At 46.1% G+C, this 17349-nt stretch overlaps 1 protein-coding gene across 2 annotated transcripts in view; it reads left to right on the forward strand.

The window, feature by feature from the left end:
• Positions 1-17349, forward strand: part of VWC2 (von Willebrand factor C domain containing 2) — a 97672-nt gene that overhangs the window by 14421 nt on the left and 65902 nt on the right. For both annotated transcript variants that reach the window (XR_006820522.1, XM_046020917.1), the window contains exon 2: positions 5973-6102. Coding sequence is in view for 1 of the 2 variants with exons in the window: in XM_046020917.1 (XP_045876873.1) it covers positions 5973-6102 (130 nt within the window). In the remaining variant the exon portion in view is untranslated. The remainder of the gene's footprint in view (positions 1-5972; positions 6103-17349) is intronic.

The raw sequence follows: 17349 nt of genomic DNA on the forward strand, positions 1-17349 counted from the left end.
CCACAGGGCAGGGGGCCGGTGGGGCTGCACAGAACATGGGGTCTGGCGGTGGGACCAAGGGAGGCCAGTCCTGGTGTCGCTGTTCCAGGACCTGTGTGTCCATCATCTAATCCGCAGGATGCACGAGTCCAGACCTTGTATCTTCCGTATTCGGATTTGAAAAGAAGTTTGTCCATTGGCTGAGTAACAGAATCTGAACCCCCAGCTGCTCGGTACAAATTTGAGCTCTTTAAAGACAAACCTGGCAAACAGAACAGTTAGAAAATCTGTAGCAGGAAGCACATGTGACATCTGTCCACTGGGCTCGGGACTCGACTCCTGCAGAATCTGAAGGCTCTGCTGTCTGATCTCAGGCATGCATTGAGGTCCTCAGATCCCATACATGCCTTTGACATTTTCGGGTCCCTTCTGCAAAGTTGCTGCCTTAGTGTTCACGTCGCGCTGGCGACTGAAACTTCTCTTCCATTTGTGGATGACATGTGTCCTCCAAATCCCAGTCCCTTTTAGTGGAAAGATTTGTCCTCATTCCCTCGTCCCCAGATGTGGGTGTCTGATCCTGGCGCAGCTTGTGGGGTGCTGAGCCAATTCCTACTGCAGCAAAGCTGTAAATTTTATTTTTTATTTTTATTTTTTTCATCATGTGCCGTGCAAGTTCATTTCAGCTCTTCCCAGCTGTCTCTTTCTTGACTCCGTCAATATCTAGGGAGCCTGGATATTTGCACTGGGTCAGTCACCGTAACAATCCCATACGTGACGGAGACATGGCCTTAGTACTGAGGGGTCCTGAAAGGAGCTGCTGGCCCACTTGCAGCCTGGGATCTAGTCTCTCGGTGCCGAGGGCTTTGTGCTCTAAGCCAGTGCACCTGGGAGAATTCAAGGAGTTTGGAAGGAAGGGAAGCACGGGGAGGGAGGAAGGGAGAAGGAAGCCCAGAATTCAGTGTCGTTTGTTTTCATGTGAATCTTACGTCGTGTCATTGCAGCATCCCAACAGTTTGGGTTATTAGCGGGACACCTCTGCCGATGGGGGAAACAGAAATAGGGAGAAGATTTTATCCGACGGTGAAGGTTTTCATTGTGAAGGTTCTACGCTACTAACTCCTCTTCTCTTTCTTCTCTGTGTGGAAATTAATCCCATCTGTGAAAACCCTGCAATTGTTTGGGAATGTTCTGCCCTCCACTTGTCTGTTCCTAAGGAAGCATCCGCACCCAGCCTGGAATTGTCCCCTGGCCACGAGGAGCCCATGCATTCCATGGCACAAGGCTTTCATGGCATTTCCTCCAGCAATCCCAGCAGAAAGTTCCAGATCACAGCATAGCAGAGGTTGCCATGCAGGCAACGCGGGATTCAGGGAACACAAGGCATTGTCTGCCCCTCCCCCTGCCAGGGGCCCTTCGGGGCAGCATAGAGCAGGAGGGTGAGTTTAAGTGGATTTGAGGAGAGCAGGTGGGTCTTCTGGTGCATGGTGCAAAACTGATCTGTAGGAAGGATGGAGTGAGCTTCTGCCTTCCAGAGTGGAAAGAGATTTGGGCCACAAACAAGACCAGGATTCCCTATTCAACACGCTTTCAGCAATATTTCAGAGCCTGGTCCTTCTCATGGTGATAATGACTATAATCACAGTTATGAAATCGCACAAGGCAGCGTTTCCTACAGATCAGTGCCTCACTGCACCTGAGTTCATTAACATAAAATATAGGTGATACAATGGGAAGCCGCTTATGCACTCCTCGCTGAGACGCGTCCCACTCAGCCTCTGTCCCCCTCCCACAGAGATCTTTAATTGGTACGTATGGGGCACTGGATTTCAGAAATATCCATTTGAGCAGGTGTTATTTCACATTTGAGAATTGTCTCTGTAAATGACGCTTCCTGTTCCTACTTCTTTGTTAAGCAATAGGTGCAGTCTTTACTTTATGGTCCTTACAGCCAACGCACATGCGATAGAGATATGCGAGTAATTACCTAGCATTACTAGGGTCTAATTACAAGCCGGAGCGTCCGCTATGCGTTGTTTACGGTGGCTTCACCGAGCACGTGCTCAAAAGGTTGGTGCTTCACTGCACTGCCTCAGGTTGGAAGGTGACCTTCTCGGATGCACACTGAAGATGACCATTTGGCACAGTAAGCCAGGCCAGCGTGACCTCCACCTGGACCCCAGATCTGAGGCTGGGCCCAGGGTGCTCGGCCTGCTGGCAGTCGTGCTCACCAGCCCAGCTCCTGCCCGTGCTCTTACCTTCCAGAAACATGGCGGAAGCGGTATTTGTCAATCTGGTTTCAGGATAGGGGTGACTGCACGAATGCCCAGACCTTGGCTTCAGTCTCGCTCCCCGTTCCTATTCTCTTTCCCCAGCACAAGTCCTGCCTCCTCCTGGCACACAGTGGGGGACTCTCGAGAATGGGGACTTTCCTCACATGCTGAGCTGTTCTTCTAAGCGTGCGTCTAAATTCTGTCTATGCAGAACGGAGGTTTGTAACAGGAGGATTGCCGGGAAGGGTGTTCCCACTAGAAGGCATGCCATCCAGGAGGTAGGCTGTGACTTGCTAACAAGAGGGGCTGCTGTTTCAGAATTAGGTTAGCCCTGGTGAAATGTCTTTTGGGGACCGAACAACGTGGGAAGCAGAGAAAGGATTGCCTCGTCTGACTGCAGGAATGCAACTGGCAAGGTCACGTTGCTGGTCACAGGCGCAGTAATGTGCGGGCATGCTCAGTTTTAGCTTCCATGGCGGGGTGGAGAACATGGGGGTGGCGGGAAGCCATCTGGTGCTCGTGCTAGTGTGTGAGGACTCTGCAGCTTTGGGGCTGGTCCGACCTGGTGGCTAGAGTCAGAATTTCCTCATGGGGCTGCCAAACCTCCACCAGAGTCCGGGCTGCTGGAGTCAGCTGCCTGCACCTGCTGCCGTGGGTGGGGGTGGGGGCCAGGGACTCCATCCATACGTGACTTAATGAAATGAGCCGGAAAGAGGGTCATGGGCACCCAGAATGCCAGATGCACCCCATGACTGCTGACCCAACCTCTGTGTTGAGTTCACAGCCCATGCTGGATCCGGGGCTGCGGCTTCCTGTCTTCTGGGCAGCCCCCGCACCCCCCTCTCAGTCACAGGACGGCCCCGGCGGCCGTCTCGTAGAGGATTCTGAGGATCCGACAGACCCAGCGACAGCACCTGCATGGGAGTCGGGGGTGCTGAAGTGGGGTGGGACTGGCAGCAGGGAGAACAGCTGTCCCGAGTGCAGGGGGCCACTGTCACACCTCTCCTTTGTGGCGCAGTAACACTGAGCTCATGTGTCTGTGACCTCCTGCTCCAGCCACTGAGTTCACGTGGGTTGTTGGAATGGTGGCAATAGCAGTGGTTTGCAGTGTAGTGAACTTTCCTGCACCATATGAGGCACTGGTGGAAAATAAGGTGATGGGCCGGTTGTGACTGTGCTTCTGAGCGGAGAGCCGGCTGAAGCCTGACCCTCAGTGATCGGGGCCAGACATGCACAGAGGGGCAGAGGGGCTCAGCTGGGGGTCTCTGGGTTGGATTGCTCCACCCCCATGCCCTGGGACCCGGCTGCCAACAGGAGACTGGAGACTTCTATCAGGTGACCGTCGTCCTGGGCAGGGGGTTCCGGGAACCATGATCAGATGGGCAGCTCTGACTCAGGGCAGGCAGGAAACCTATGAACAGCGTGTGGGGGCCTTTGCCCCGGTGGGACTGCAGTGGCCACGGCGTCCTCTGAGCAGACGGCAGGGCTTGGCGGCCTTGTTCTATGTGGGACTCAGCAGAGCTGAAACTCTTATACGAGGGACAGGAGCCTGGTGTGGGGCATGGTGAGGATGGGCAGAGCAGGTAGCAGGAGGTGAGGCCTGAGTGTGACCTTGTTGCTTGTGGTGATCCCACTTCTGAGCCTCAAATCATATATATATATTTTTAGTCTTATTTATTTATTTATTGTTGAGTGAGAGAGTGAGCAAGCAGGGGAAGGGGAAGAGGGAGAGAGAGAATCCCAAACAGACTCCATGCTGAGCACGGAATCCTACCTGGGACTCCATCCCAGGACCCTGAGATCATGACCTGAGCTGAAACCACGAGTCCAACGCTTAATTCTCGGAGCCACCCAAGTATCCCTCAAACTCCTATTTTTGAGACATGAACCCATCTCCAAAGAGCTGAATCAGGGTTTCTCAGTGTTCTATGATAGTGAAGTTGCCAGTAGAACTTCTGATCAAGTTGCAGAATCTTTCAGAAGGTAGCAGTCAGGGCCATGGGCATGCACCGTCCGTGCCTCGCTCTGTGCGAGCAAGTCTGCTTGCTAAGGCAATGCACCCTTGACAGAAGGATGCTACAGGCTGACAAAGGAATTAGTGTGGGCAGAAAGAAAAGAAAGCAGCAAAGAACAAAGTTCGTGACAGTAGCACGAAAGCCTCATGGTGCCCACGGCATTCCTGGAAATCGTGCCTTGTGTTGTTGCAAGACTGGCGGCAGCTTCTAAGGCTATCCTGCACACCAGCTCGGAGTGGTATCCTGGGCTGCTCTGAAGTCTCACTCACACACACTCACTCACTCTATAGGCTCACACACAAGTCACTCACACCCATACACTGACACACACTTACACACTCTGACAACCCCCACACTCACAATACACACACTCTTACACATAGTTACACGCTCACACACATACACATGCTCACACAGTTATACACATGACTCACAGACACACATACAAGCACACACTGATCCATTCTTACACACTCACACATACACCTAGTCACACACTCACCCACTGACATGCACACACAGTCACATACAGTTACAAACTCACATTCACATACTGACACACTCACACCCACACGTGCTCAAACAACCCACACATACACACATGCACCCACTCACACGGATACACACCCACACACACTCACACTCACACAGATAAGCCTCAGCCCTCTCTCCCAGCCAGGCTGACGGAATTCTAGAGCTGGACAAAAGACTAAGTTTACATAAAATATGAGCTTCTGTTTCATGAAATAACCGGGGTATTTGGTAAAGATTTAGGATCTTAAATTTGGCGTTGGCTAGACGAAGGAGGCGTCCGTGAGTGTTGTTTGCATTCTGTCCCTTACAAGTGCTGGTTGGTCAGGGTGTGCTATGCAGAGTGCCCAGGACCCCCCGTCCAGGATGCTCTGCCTGACACCCCCCCCCGCCGCCAACTATCTTTCAAAGTGTCTATTTCCACATGGTGGCTCCTGCTTCTGACTGCTGGGTCTGCATATGCCGTTTCTGCTTTGTCCTGGACCAGCCCTATGGACAGTCACTCTAGTGGTGATTTCCAGGGGGGAAAAATCATCTACATCACAGCCTGTGTGTGGCTGTGGCCGATCGAGTTGGTGGCGTGCAACCCTTCCAGGAATGCCGTGGTGTTTGGTGGGAATGATCCGAGAGGTAGAATCCGGGCCAGTGGCCGGGCGTGCAGCACAGAGAAGGCCCCCCGCTCACTGAGTGGCAGAGGGAGGGCCCCCTGGAGGCGGTGGGGGAGAGAGGGAAGACCTGCCCGGGCGTTGGAATCAAGTCCCTTGGCAAGCTGACTGCCCCCAAGTTTGCTTCCGCAGCAGCACACCAGGCAAGGGTTCGGTTGAGTGCTGCTGTGAGGGCTCCCTGAGGTCGCCTTCAGCCACCTCTTGGCCAGGGACCTCCTTCCCTCACCCGATCCCATCCCCCTCTGCTATCTGCTCAGCCCTTGTGTGGCGGTGTCCCCGACGAGCTGGGTGGCCCAGGCAGGGCTGTGCAAAAGGGGCTTTCCGAGGGAAACCCGCTCTGCTCCAGCACCCTGGCTCTGCACTTTGCAAACCACGGGGCTGCATCATGTTTGACGCTCCTGAGACACTTGGGCGTCTTCACAGAAGGTCCTGGGGTAGGGGGGGAGGAAAGCCTGAGTTTGTCCGGGGAGGATGGAGGGAGGTCTGACCCTGACCGTGGGCTTGTGTTGCAGGTGTCTCCGTGTGAGCGGTGCCGCTGCGAAGCCAACGGGGAGGTGCTGTGCACCGTGTCCGCGTGTCCTCAGACGGAGTGTGTGGACCCCGTGTACGAGCCTGACCAGTGCTGCCCCATCTGCAAAAATGGTACGTGAGGCGCACATTGAGCACAGGGCTGCCTTCCCCACGCTGCCCCGGGGTTCACCCCAAGTTCACGGTCTGCTTCGTGGCGGATGAAAGATGTGTGCATGTGGTTCAAACACGTGTCCGTACACCCTCATGTGCGCACCACGTGGCCGCTGGGCCCCGGGGTGCAGTAGGGAGCCGTTCTGCATGGAGGTGTGGTATCAGTTCCTGTGTTCCACAGACCGCGTCAAGAAGCGTTTTGGGGAGAATTTTCCATTTCCAGAGCGAGGAGAGTCACTTATTTTAATTTAACTCTGTTTATTCTTGCAAAGCAGTTTCTCTCTTTCCAAGACAAATCAAACATGCTGGTTGGGCTCATTTACTTTTCATTACTAAGTGAATTAAACTTGGGACATAATTGAATATTTTTCATAAGTAAATTAGGCAGGAAAAGCACCCCCTCTCCAGTGAGAGCCGGTGTTAGATCAAAAGCCTCATCTGCTTTATGGAAAAGAAATGGCAGTATGTCCTTGATCATAATTTATAAAGGGAGAGCGTTTCCTCATCCTGAATAATGAGAATGACTTTGTACCTTGAAGCACTGAGTGCCGTCCTGGGCATCACATTTTAAGAGGGTATTTGACAAGAGTACGCTCCCAGGGACAGTGGGCTTCGCCATGATGGCTCGAGAGGGCAGCTTGATGAGGCCGTTGGGTTGGAAGTGAGCTGGCTCTGGATTCACCTCTTCAAGAGCTTGAGTCCCTTCCCTGCAAGAGGGATGGGGGAGGGGGACGTCTGCGTGGCCACGGGACGTGGGGCTAGGACTCAAGGCCAAAGCCACAGATTGGCTCAGAAAGATGGGAGCATATCCCTGACCTGAGGACTCCGGAGAAGGAGGTGGTCCACTGGTCACTGCGGCGTTGCTGGACCGCGCAGGAGGCCCTGAGATGTGGGCTTTGTAGGTAGTAGATGGTGACACAGGGGCTATTGTTAGTGTCGGGGGGGATTCGGAGTTTCCACAATCAAACTTTTGTGGGCCGTGGGGTGCCATGGATGATGCCCTGCCTACTTGAGATACAGGCAGATACCAGATTTCACCACGACCGTAAATAAACAGAAGAGGGAATGGAACTAAGTTTCCAGTGTAAGTTTCCAGTGAAAGCGGAAGAAGGAAGGACCCGAAAAACAAGCTCACTGCGGTTGGAGGGGGGAAGGGCCACCCTATGAGGCTTGGCTTGTGCAGTCCTCTGCACGTGAGTGGACCGTGTCAGAACTGTCGGGGAGTGCATCTGCTATGAGGTGGGCTGTTCTGTGTGCACCCAACGTGAAGAATGGAAACCACAAGGCGTGATTCCATGAGGCTGAGATGGAGGGAGTTTCCGAGCTGGCTTTTCACAAATAAAGTTTCACTGCCAACTATGGGGTGGGAGGGACATCAGTATGGCTTTTTTTGCTAGTGTCAGTTAGGACTGGCAGAATGGAGGTGGGATGGGGAAGGGAGGGAAGGTAGAGAGGCCAGCGGCCCTCGGAGGGGTATGGAGTGCAGTGAATCAGCTGAGGAAGTGGTGAGCTCCTGGGGTCCCTCAGAACAGGGTGGTTCCTATCCAGGCAGAAGTACCTGCTGGTGGGCCAGGGAGTGCCCTGCACAAGAAACCTCTCATGGAGTCAATGTCATTCAGTAGAAGGCTCAAATGTGGGGTGCTCAAATATTTGGTTATGTTAAATATCCAAGATGCTGTGTGCTTTCTCTTGCCAAGCACGGTAAGAGACAATGTTTTGGCATTTGATAGGAGTCTTTGTTTGGGTATTTCCAAAAGTTGGGAAGATGTGGTTTCAGTCTCTGAGGAAGGGCTAGTCCTTGAAACTTTGTGCAGCTTCCAAACCCCCAGAAGGGTTAAATGCTTGTACAGTGAGCAGGTGTAGACCTTCCACTGCATTTACCTGTGGCGAATGTTTTGCTGTTTTTGCTGTTACCTCTTTTGGTCTCTGTCTTTGTCCCCACTTTCCCCCATCTCTGTATATAACCCAATGCCATCAGCACATTTCTTTCTTTGTTCGTTCCCATCATACAAGCTGGAGACCTTCTATTTATACCGACACCAGCATGAAGCCTACTGAATAGAGTTCAAGACTTTTTTTTTTTTTTTTTCCGTTCTGTTTGCTCTTAGGATTTATCCCAGTTAGGGTAGAGAATCAGTGAACTATGATTAGAAAGTATCCGGATTAATTCTTTTCTTTTCATCCCCAGAACATTGATTTTGTCACTGAAAGTTAATACCCCTCCCCTGTGGTGGTCACCTTTTTGTTCTTGAATTAACTCCTTATTGGTGTGCATATGCGAAAATTTTAAGGATTCTTACTTTGAGAGACAGCACGGGCTGGAATAGGGCTGGAATAGGGCAGGATTTGGGGGATGGCATATTAGAGATTCTTAGAAGGAGCATAAATATGTTTTTAAAAAAACAGATTCAAGAATGATTACAGATTCAAGAAGGATTTGTATTAAAAGGTTTTGATCCAATTATATCAAAACATCAACAACTTCTTAGTTTCAGGAGTGCCAAGGAGAAAGAAGTTTAAATGAGCCTAATCATATAACATATTCACCAGGTGGAATGGCTTTCTGCTGCCTATAATATTCTGACCCTGACAGGGTAAATGGTGTTTTGAATTCTTACCAAAAGATTGGTTTGAAAATGAGAAGAATTTCTATGGAATGTGAATGCTCTGTAGTAATTAACTGAGATTAGTGAATAATTTATGGTAGTCCATCCCTGCCCCCTGCACGCACAAATCAATGATGTCATAAGAAAATATTACCTGTGGGCTCACAGGTTATAGACATCAAAAACAGTGCCTTACCCAAAATTTGATGCCAGGGTAGAAGTTGCTTGGATGGGATATGAAGGTTCTGAGTCCCAATCTCGCGAGATAGGCCCTAATGTCTTCCCCTGTACCACTAAATACCTCCTCCTTCTGACAGAGGGAAAATTTCAGATCTGTAGCAAGCCGCCGGAGTCACTCATGGAGAGGAGCAAAAGTTGGAAACCAAGAATGCAAGGGATACAAATAAAAGATCATAAACCAAGTACGACTTAGTATTTCCACTTTGATGACTGGTATAGATGAGTTTCCCGAGGATTTTCTTTCGATAAAATGGCTTGTGTGACACTGGTTTTTTTTACTGTTGTTTTTTTGTTTGGGGGGTTTTTTGTTTTGTTTTGTTTTGTTTTACTTTTCCCCTGTGATACAAACAGCAAATATTATTTATACAGACTTTCAGGAGCTCAGGTTTGCTCTGGCGACAGGGGCACCTCAGAGGTGAGTTTCACAGCACTCATTCCGCGTAAGCCCCTCGGTCTCAGAGCACCTGTGACGGCGGAGGTGAGGTCGCTCTGCTCTGCGCGTGCACACGCTCTTCCTTCATGCACACGAGCAGGCACGACCTTGACTCTGAGCCTCGGTAGGATCCTCTCTGATTCTTTTTTTTTTAATTTATTTATTTGACAGACAGAGAGGACGAGCAGGCACAGAGGCAGGCAGAGAGAGAGGGAGGGAGAAGCAGGCTTCCTGCTGAGCATGGAGCCTGATGTGGGGCTCGATCCCAGGACCCTGGGATCATGACCTGAGCTGAAGGCAGAGGCTTTAACCCACTGAGCCACCCAGGCGCCCCGGATCCACTCTGATTCTTTAAAGGGGAATAGCATGTCCAAGGTGGTAGGAGGTAGTTCGAGAGCACTAAAGTGTTGAGTTAAAAGATTGTGCATCTCACTACAGTATCATGGTCACTAATGATACCGTTGACCCTTGAACGACATGGGTTTAAACGGTGTGGGTCCACTTATATGCAGGTTTTTTTCCCCAATAAATACAGGACAGTTCTATAAATGTATTTTTGCTTCCTCGTGAGTTTCTTAAAATTTTCTCTGCTCTAGCTTACTTTCTTGTAGGAGTACAGACTATAACACATACAGCATACAAAATGCGTGTTAATCAATTCTTTGTGTTATTGTTAAGGCTTCTGGTTAACCGTAGGCTGTGAATTAAGTTAAGTTTTGGGGGAGTCAAAAGTTATACACAGACTTTTGCCTGCACCGAGGTCAGTTCCCTAAATCCCCACATTGTCCCAGGGTCAATTAACTATTTGCAACTCTATTTCCCCCAAGAAAATAAATATGGCTTCTTGGAGAAGAAAATGAAAATTTTCAAAAAATTTGTAAGAAAAATTCTGAGACTTCAAATTACTAGAAGCACTTTCATGAAAAATATGTGAGAAACGTTGACTAAGAATTAGAGATTTTTTTCTCCCATGCATTTCAAAGAGTAGGATAAAATAATTAACCTACATGTAGTGAGTTGGGCAGAACTGAATGGTGCGTGTGAGAGAGAGAGAGAGATTCATATCAGGATTCTTTTCACAAGGAACAACCTACTCTCATTGGCCTCACCATCGAATCTTTCCAAAATCTTTACCAAAGAAATAACACCAATCTTTTGGAAATGCTTGGTTGCCATATAGAAATGTCATGATTTTTGTCCATTAAAAGTATCAAGGAAACTACAAATATCAGAATTAATCCTAATACAGAGTAGTTGTACAAGGTGAATATGTAAAAATCAGTCATGTTTCTATTTACCAGCAACCAATAGAAATGAATTGAAAAATAATCTTTCATGTAGTGTGTGTGTGTGTCCATGTAAAGATGTGTATGTACACACACACACACACAGTGGAATAATACTCAGCCATCAAAAATTGGATTCTTGCCATTTGCAATGAGGTGGAACTAGTGGGTATTATGCTAGTGAAATAAGTCAATCAGAGAAAGACAATTATATGATTTCACTCCTATGTGGAATTTAAGAAACGAAACAGAGTATAATAGGGGAAGGGAGGAAAGAATAAAACAAGATGAAATCGGAGAGGGAGACAAACCATAAGAGACTCTTTTTTTCTTTCCCTAATAAAATATGTATTTATTTATTTATTCATCAGAGAGAGAGGGCACATGCGCACACAAGCAGGGGAAGCAGCAGGCAGAGGGAGAAGCAGGCTGATGTGGGACTTGACCCCGGGACCCTGGGATCATGACCTAAGATGAAGGCAGGCGGTTAACCAACTGAGCCACTCAGATGTCCCAAGAGACTCTTAATCATAGGAAACAAACTGAGGGTTGCTGGAGGGGAGGGGGTTGAGGGATTGGGTAACTGGGTGATGGACATTGAGGAAGGCACGTGATGTAATGAAGACTGGCTGTTATATAAGACTGATGAATCACTGAATTCTACTTCTGAAACTAATAATATACTCTATGTTAATTAATTGAATTTAAATAAAAAATAAATAAGATAAACAAAAGGTAAAAATATGAAAAATAAAAACTAGTCTTTCAATAACATCATACATATTAAATACTTAGAGGTAAATATAACAAAATTTGGCAAGATTACAAGAGTTAAACATCTTAATTTTACTGAAAGAAATTAAAGAAGCCCTAAGTAAATGGAAGGATAGAACATGTTCATAATTGGAAGGCTCAATAATGTGGAAAACGTCCATCTGCCTCAAAGGAAGCTTTTGTTGAAGCACAATTTCAGTTAAAAAAAAAAGCAAAAAACAAGACAAAAATGATGCTGTGTATGTGTGTACATGTGTGGCTATTACCATACTGATTCTAAAATCCACATGGAAATATAAAAGTTAAAGACTAGCCAGTGAAACGCTGAAGGAGAGCAACAAAGCTGGAAAATGTACACTACAAAAGTAACATCCTGTGATATTGTCTCAAAGATAAAAAGACTAACAATTGGGAGAAAAGAATCAGAAAAGACACAGACATAAAGATCACTAGATGTATGATTAAGCCGGTACCGCAGTACACTGGGGTAGGGGAATCTTTTAATGGCACTAGGCTGTATATAGAATATAAAGTACCAGGTCTTGTACTTCACACTGTATGAAAAAATCAATTCCAGATAGCATTTAAATATGAAAGTTAAACTAATAATGCTTTTAAAAGAAAACATAGGAGACCACTGTTATGATTTTGAGTAGGCAAAGATTAATTTAAAAGGACACTGAAAACATTAACCATGATGAAAGGAATTAATAAATTGGACTTTGTTAAAATTAAGAACCCCTGGGGTGCCTGGGTGGCTCAGTGGGTTAAGTCTCTGCCTTTGGCTCACGTCATGATCTCAGGGTCCTGAAATCAAGCCCTGCATCAGGCTCTCTGCTCAGTGGGGAGCCTGCTTCCTCCTCTCTCTCTGCCTGCCTCTCTGCCTACTTGTGATCTCTGTCTGTAAAATAAATAAATAAAATCTTAAAAAAAATTAAGAACCTCTGTTCATCAACAACACTTATTAAGCCAGGGCAAAGCAACCCAAATATATAGGGGGAAAATGCAACATATAAATCTGATAAATGACTGAGCAACTCCAACACATAAAGACAAAGCTGAGAGATAAAAAAGAGAGAAAACCATAATGGGGACTCCCAACTCTCTTTGGACCTCAGTGTCCTTTTCCTCCTTCCACTGATCAGAGAGACATATCTTCTCAGTGAGTTTTGAGTACTGCCACTCCCTACAACTTCCATAATATTACAGTTTTGTGACAGGGCCTATTCTTGGTGCAAAGACATGAGAGAAAAAAAATTAGATTTCCCGTTTTCATGAAATTAAATTAGAATTACTCTATAGTAGATTGTGATAAAAGAGATGCATATTTTAATTCTTAGAAGAGCAATTAAAATCAACATGAGAATTAAACATGATACACTAAAAATATTTATCTAACATAATAAAGGTGGTCAGGGATGAACAGAAGATTAAAATCCAGGAAGCTTGCAGAAAACAAATAAAAATGTATATGCACTTAAAACACAGCTCCAAAACCCGTAAGGTAAAAATGGATACAATTCAAAGGAGAAATAGAAACTTCAAATAATTGTAGTTAGAAATTGCAACAAACCATTCAATAATTCATAGAAAAACTAGATAGAAAATAAGCAAGGATATAGAAGACTGGAATGACACTCAAGTAACTTGACCAGACATACGTATGGAAAATAGTACCCAACCACTAGAGAATTCTCACAAGTCCAGGTGGACATCTCTAGGGCAGACCATTTGTCAGCACATAAAATAAGTCTTAAAATTTAATAGAAAGGACCATCACATAAAGTATGTTCTTTGAGTACAATGGAATTAAATAAGCCCTGTAAACAAAAAATTTATGATACTTAACAAAAATTTATTGTATGTCCACAAAATTGAGAACATATGTCCACACAAAGATGTGTATGTAAATGTTCATAACAGTATTATTCTTAATAACAAAAAAAAATTAAAGAAAAGAAAAGAAAATGGAAATAGTCCAAATGTACATTAACTGCTAAATGGATAAACAACATGTGGTAAAACCACATAATATAATATAATATAATTCACCAATAAAAAGTGAACAATGATATGTGCTACAAAGGAACAAACCTCAAACAAATCACTCCATATCACAAAAGACGGCCTGCTGTATGATTCCATTTTTCTGAAAGGTCTAGAGTAGTCAGATATACATAGGGAGAAACCCCTCGCTGGTGGCCTAGCCCTGGGGTCGGAGAAGGAATTCTTTGCAAATGGCCATGAGGGGATTTATTCAAGTGATGGAATATTTATAAATTGGGTTGTTATGATACCTACAGAATTAAATAAATTTACTAAAATTATTAAATTGTGTACTTATAATGGGTGAGTTTTATGGTGTTTAAAATATACCTCAATGCTGCTAGAAGTATTGATAATCTCGGGGCACCTGGGTGGCTCATTGGGTTAAAGCCTCTGTCTTCAGCTCAGGTCATGATCCCACGGTCCTGGGATTGGGCCCCACATCGGGCTCTCTGCTTCATGGGAAGCCTGCTTTCCCCTCTCTCTCTGCCTGCTTGTGATCTCTGTCTGTCAAATGAATAAAATCTTTGAAAAAAAAAAAAAAGAAGAAGAAGAAGTATTGACAATCTCTTAAAGATGGACAAAGTCGGGGTGTGTGGGTGGCTCAGTCAACTAAGCATCTGCCTTCAGATAAGGTCATGATCTTGGGGGGGTCCTGGGATTGAGCCCCACATCTTGCTCTCTGCTCAGTGGGGAGTCTACTTCTCCCTCTGCCTCTGCTGCTCCCCCTGTTGTGCCCTCTCTGTCTTTCTCTCTCTCTCTGTCTCTCAAATAAATAGTTAAAATCTTAAAAAAAAAAAAGACAATGAAATTTTTGTAATTTGCCTTGACTCACTCCTAAGGCTAGTATGAATACATTTCCTTTCGTCTTTCCTCCGAGACTGCCTTTTCAGATCCTGGTCTGGTGCCTTTGATAACTATGAAATGTTCTCATTAGACCTCTTGAAGCTGAGACCCTTCTAAGCATATACCGTTATTGACCTTCAGGAGCTGGGAGGTTGTAAAGAAGGACAGACATACACTCTCAACCAGGTGGACGCTCCTCATAGACTTCTGTGCTGTAGATCCGTGTACCTGGAACAGAAGTCACGCTCCCCACACAACCCCCTGTCTAGTTAGTCTTCACTTGCTCTATGGATACCTCTCTGCCTCCTTCAGTGGTGCCCTTGTAGTCGTTCTAGACTCTTCCTTTTTATGATTCAACTTCCCACGGCCTGGGGCTGCGAATGCAGGGAGAATGAGGGTCACTAGGTACCTGTAGGTCTCAGATGGTAGCCCAGACTCCAGGATGCACCTTTCACCCAGCTAAACCCTAAGCATCAGAATGGCGTCCAGGACTTATGAAAAAACAGACCTTCTGTGTACCACTGCTGAAGTTCCTAATCTAGAAGGTTTGGCCTGAGGCCTAAGAATTTGCATTTTTTTAAAGTAAGCTTTATGCCCAACATGGGGCTTGAACCCCACCCGTTGATCAAGAGTTGCATGCTTCCGTTTCTGTTGCTGCCAGTGCAGGGACCATCCCTGCAGAACCAGTGATTTCAGGCAGTGTCTCTCACTCTGTCTTCTTGGTCAAGTGTAAGAAGAGAAGCTGCGAGGCTTTCGACATGCAGGAGGTCATTCAGAGATTGGGATGCAATTCCAAATGCCTTTTGTACTTGGTGTTCCTCTAGAGATTTTAGAGTTTAGAGAAATAAGTACCATGTAATAATATTTTAAAAATGGAAATATCAGGGCAGAAAGAAAATGACTTGCCTGGCCAGTCAAAAACGTTGCTCATGATTTATTCTGTCTATCACCCTACACACCGGCTAGGACAAGTGGGCAGCAGATTTGACTGTAAGCTTCCTAGAAGCCAAAGCAAGAGCAAGAAGTGTAATAAATTCGACCTGCAAAGAGAAATATACTCCAGTTTTGCTTTTCAGCAGACACGACTTCCTAGTGAAGCGTTTGCCTGGGAACAATAACATAAATGAATTTTTTTACAATTGTAAAAGTTTTAGGGGCGCCTGGCTGGCTCAGTTGGAAGCGCATGTGACTCTTGCTCTCAGTGTTGTGGGTTCAAACCCCATGTTGGATGTAGAGATTATTTTTTTTAAGTCTTTAAGAAAGAAAAAAATGAGTAATTGTGAATGTTTTATTCAACTTCGGTTAGCATTTCCCAACATGGACCAAGAGCTCAACTCCAGAATGCTAAAGTGTTTTTCCTCATGTGTCTTCTGTTTTACTTATATTCTGGTGTCGTGGAAACAGTGATGCAGACAGCATCCCATTAATGCTCATAAAGCCCAGTGAGCATCAGTCACTTGTTCTTTCTTTTTAAAGATTGTATTTACTTATTTTAGAGAGAGAGAAAGAGTGTGAGTGGGGGGAGGGGCAGAGGAAGAGAGAGAATCTCAAGCAGACTCCTCCTGGTGCACAAGTTGCTGACGCGGGGTTTTCTCTCATGACCCTGAGACCATGACCTGAACCGAAAGCAAGAGTCGGACGCTTAATGGACTGAGTCACCTGGGCTCCCTTAATCATTTGTTCTGTAGAGAAGGTCTCGAATGTCCCCTGGTGTTCCTCCTCCCTCCCCTGAGAGGCCCTAGCTCTGGGCTGGAGGTCGCTCAATCCAGGCTTAGATCCTCAGGGTCGTCAGAGAAGCTTGGACGACTCTCAGATCTTCCCTTTCTGATAACTTAGCCAAAGAGGAGGAATGGGTAGAGTGTGAAATCCTAAATCCAGAAGCTTCATTTGTTTTCATCTCCTCCTGAAATCTCTGCATTAGCCGCTCTTCTTTGGAAATTTGTCAGTAGTTCTAAAGGACACTTTTGTTTGCAAACATTTGGGACAAATCCTATTTGTTGAGATGAATAAATCAAGTGAGACACAGACTGCCCCTACGTGGTGGCAAGCAGATAATGATGGAGAACCGCTTTTCTGAGTTAAACTTCTAGACAGAAGCTGTATGACTTTGCTTTTTTGTTTTGTTTTGTTTTTAACGTTTCCTAAAGTCAAACTGCATTTGGCCTCGAATTTCAGGCAGGCAGGGACTCTGGTCACAAACTAGAGTCCACCAGGCCTGACCATTTCCATTTTGCCCTGTACATTCGATCTTGCTGTGGGCCAGACTGGAGTCCCTCTTTGTGAAGACCCGTGTTCAAGTGTCCTCACCTGGGAAACCTTCTCTAGCCAGTTTCTTAAGGCAAGTGTGTGGCCCTGTTGTTTCTTCCCCGAAGCCAGAGCCCTAATCACTTTGTATTCTGACGCAAGAACTGGGGAGACACCGTAATGAAACACGGTCTTTTGTTGACAAATGGGCTCTTTTATCTTTTTTCTTTCTTAAGATTATTGGAGAGGAGTGTGTGAGTGCACGCGTGTGTGCTCATACAGGTGTGTGGGCATGTGTGTTTTAGAAAACATTGAGGCACGTCTTCCTTGTTTAACTGCAGAGACAACGGTGAGTCAAGTGATGGTGCCCGGCCTTAATGAGCTCCTAGTCTAGAGGGCGGAGGTAGTCCTGTAAATAACTTGTGTCTGCTACTTTGCTGGAATTTATGATGACAGCAGTGAGGGACATGGGGGGACATCCTGAGTAAGACGGCAATAAACATTACCATGTGTACCTGTATTTGTTTTCGAATCATGTCCTTTGGACGTATTCCCAGCAGTGAGATGATTAGGTCAAAGGGTGAGAACATTTTTACGATTCGGATACATAACTTCATGTGGTTTTGGAGAATGGTGCATGCATTTATAAAGCTTCTGGTTTTATGATAACCTTGCTAAACGTTTTGTTATTTTAATTTATAGAAAATGTTGCTTATTTGTATTAAGGACCTAT

Source organism: Meles meles, chromosome 10 (assembly GCF_922984935.1).
Source record: "Meles meles chromosome 10, mMelMel3.1 paternal haplotype, whole genome shotgun sequence".
Lineage (NCBI taxonomy): Eukaryota > Metazoa > Chordata > Mammalia > Carnivora > Mustelidae > Meles > Meles meles.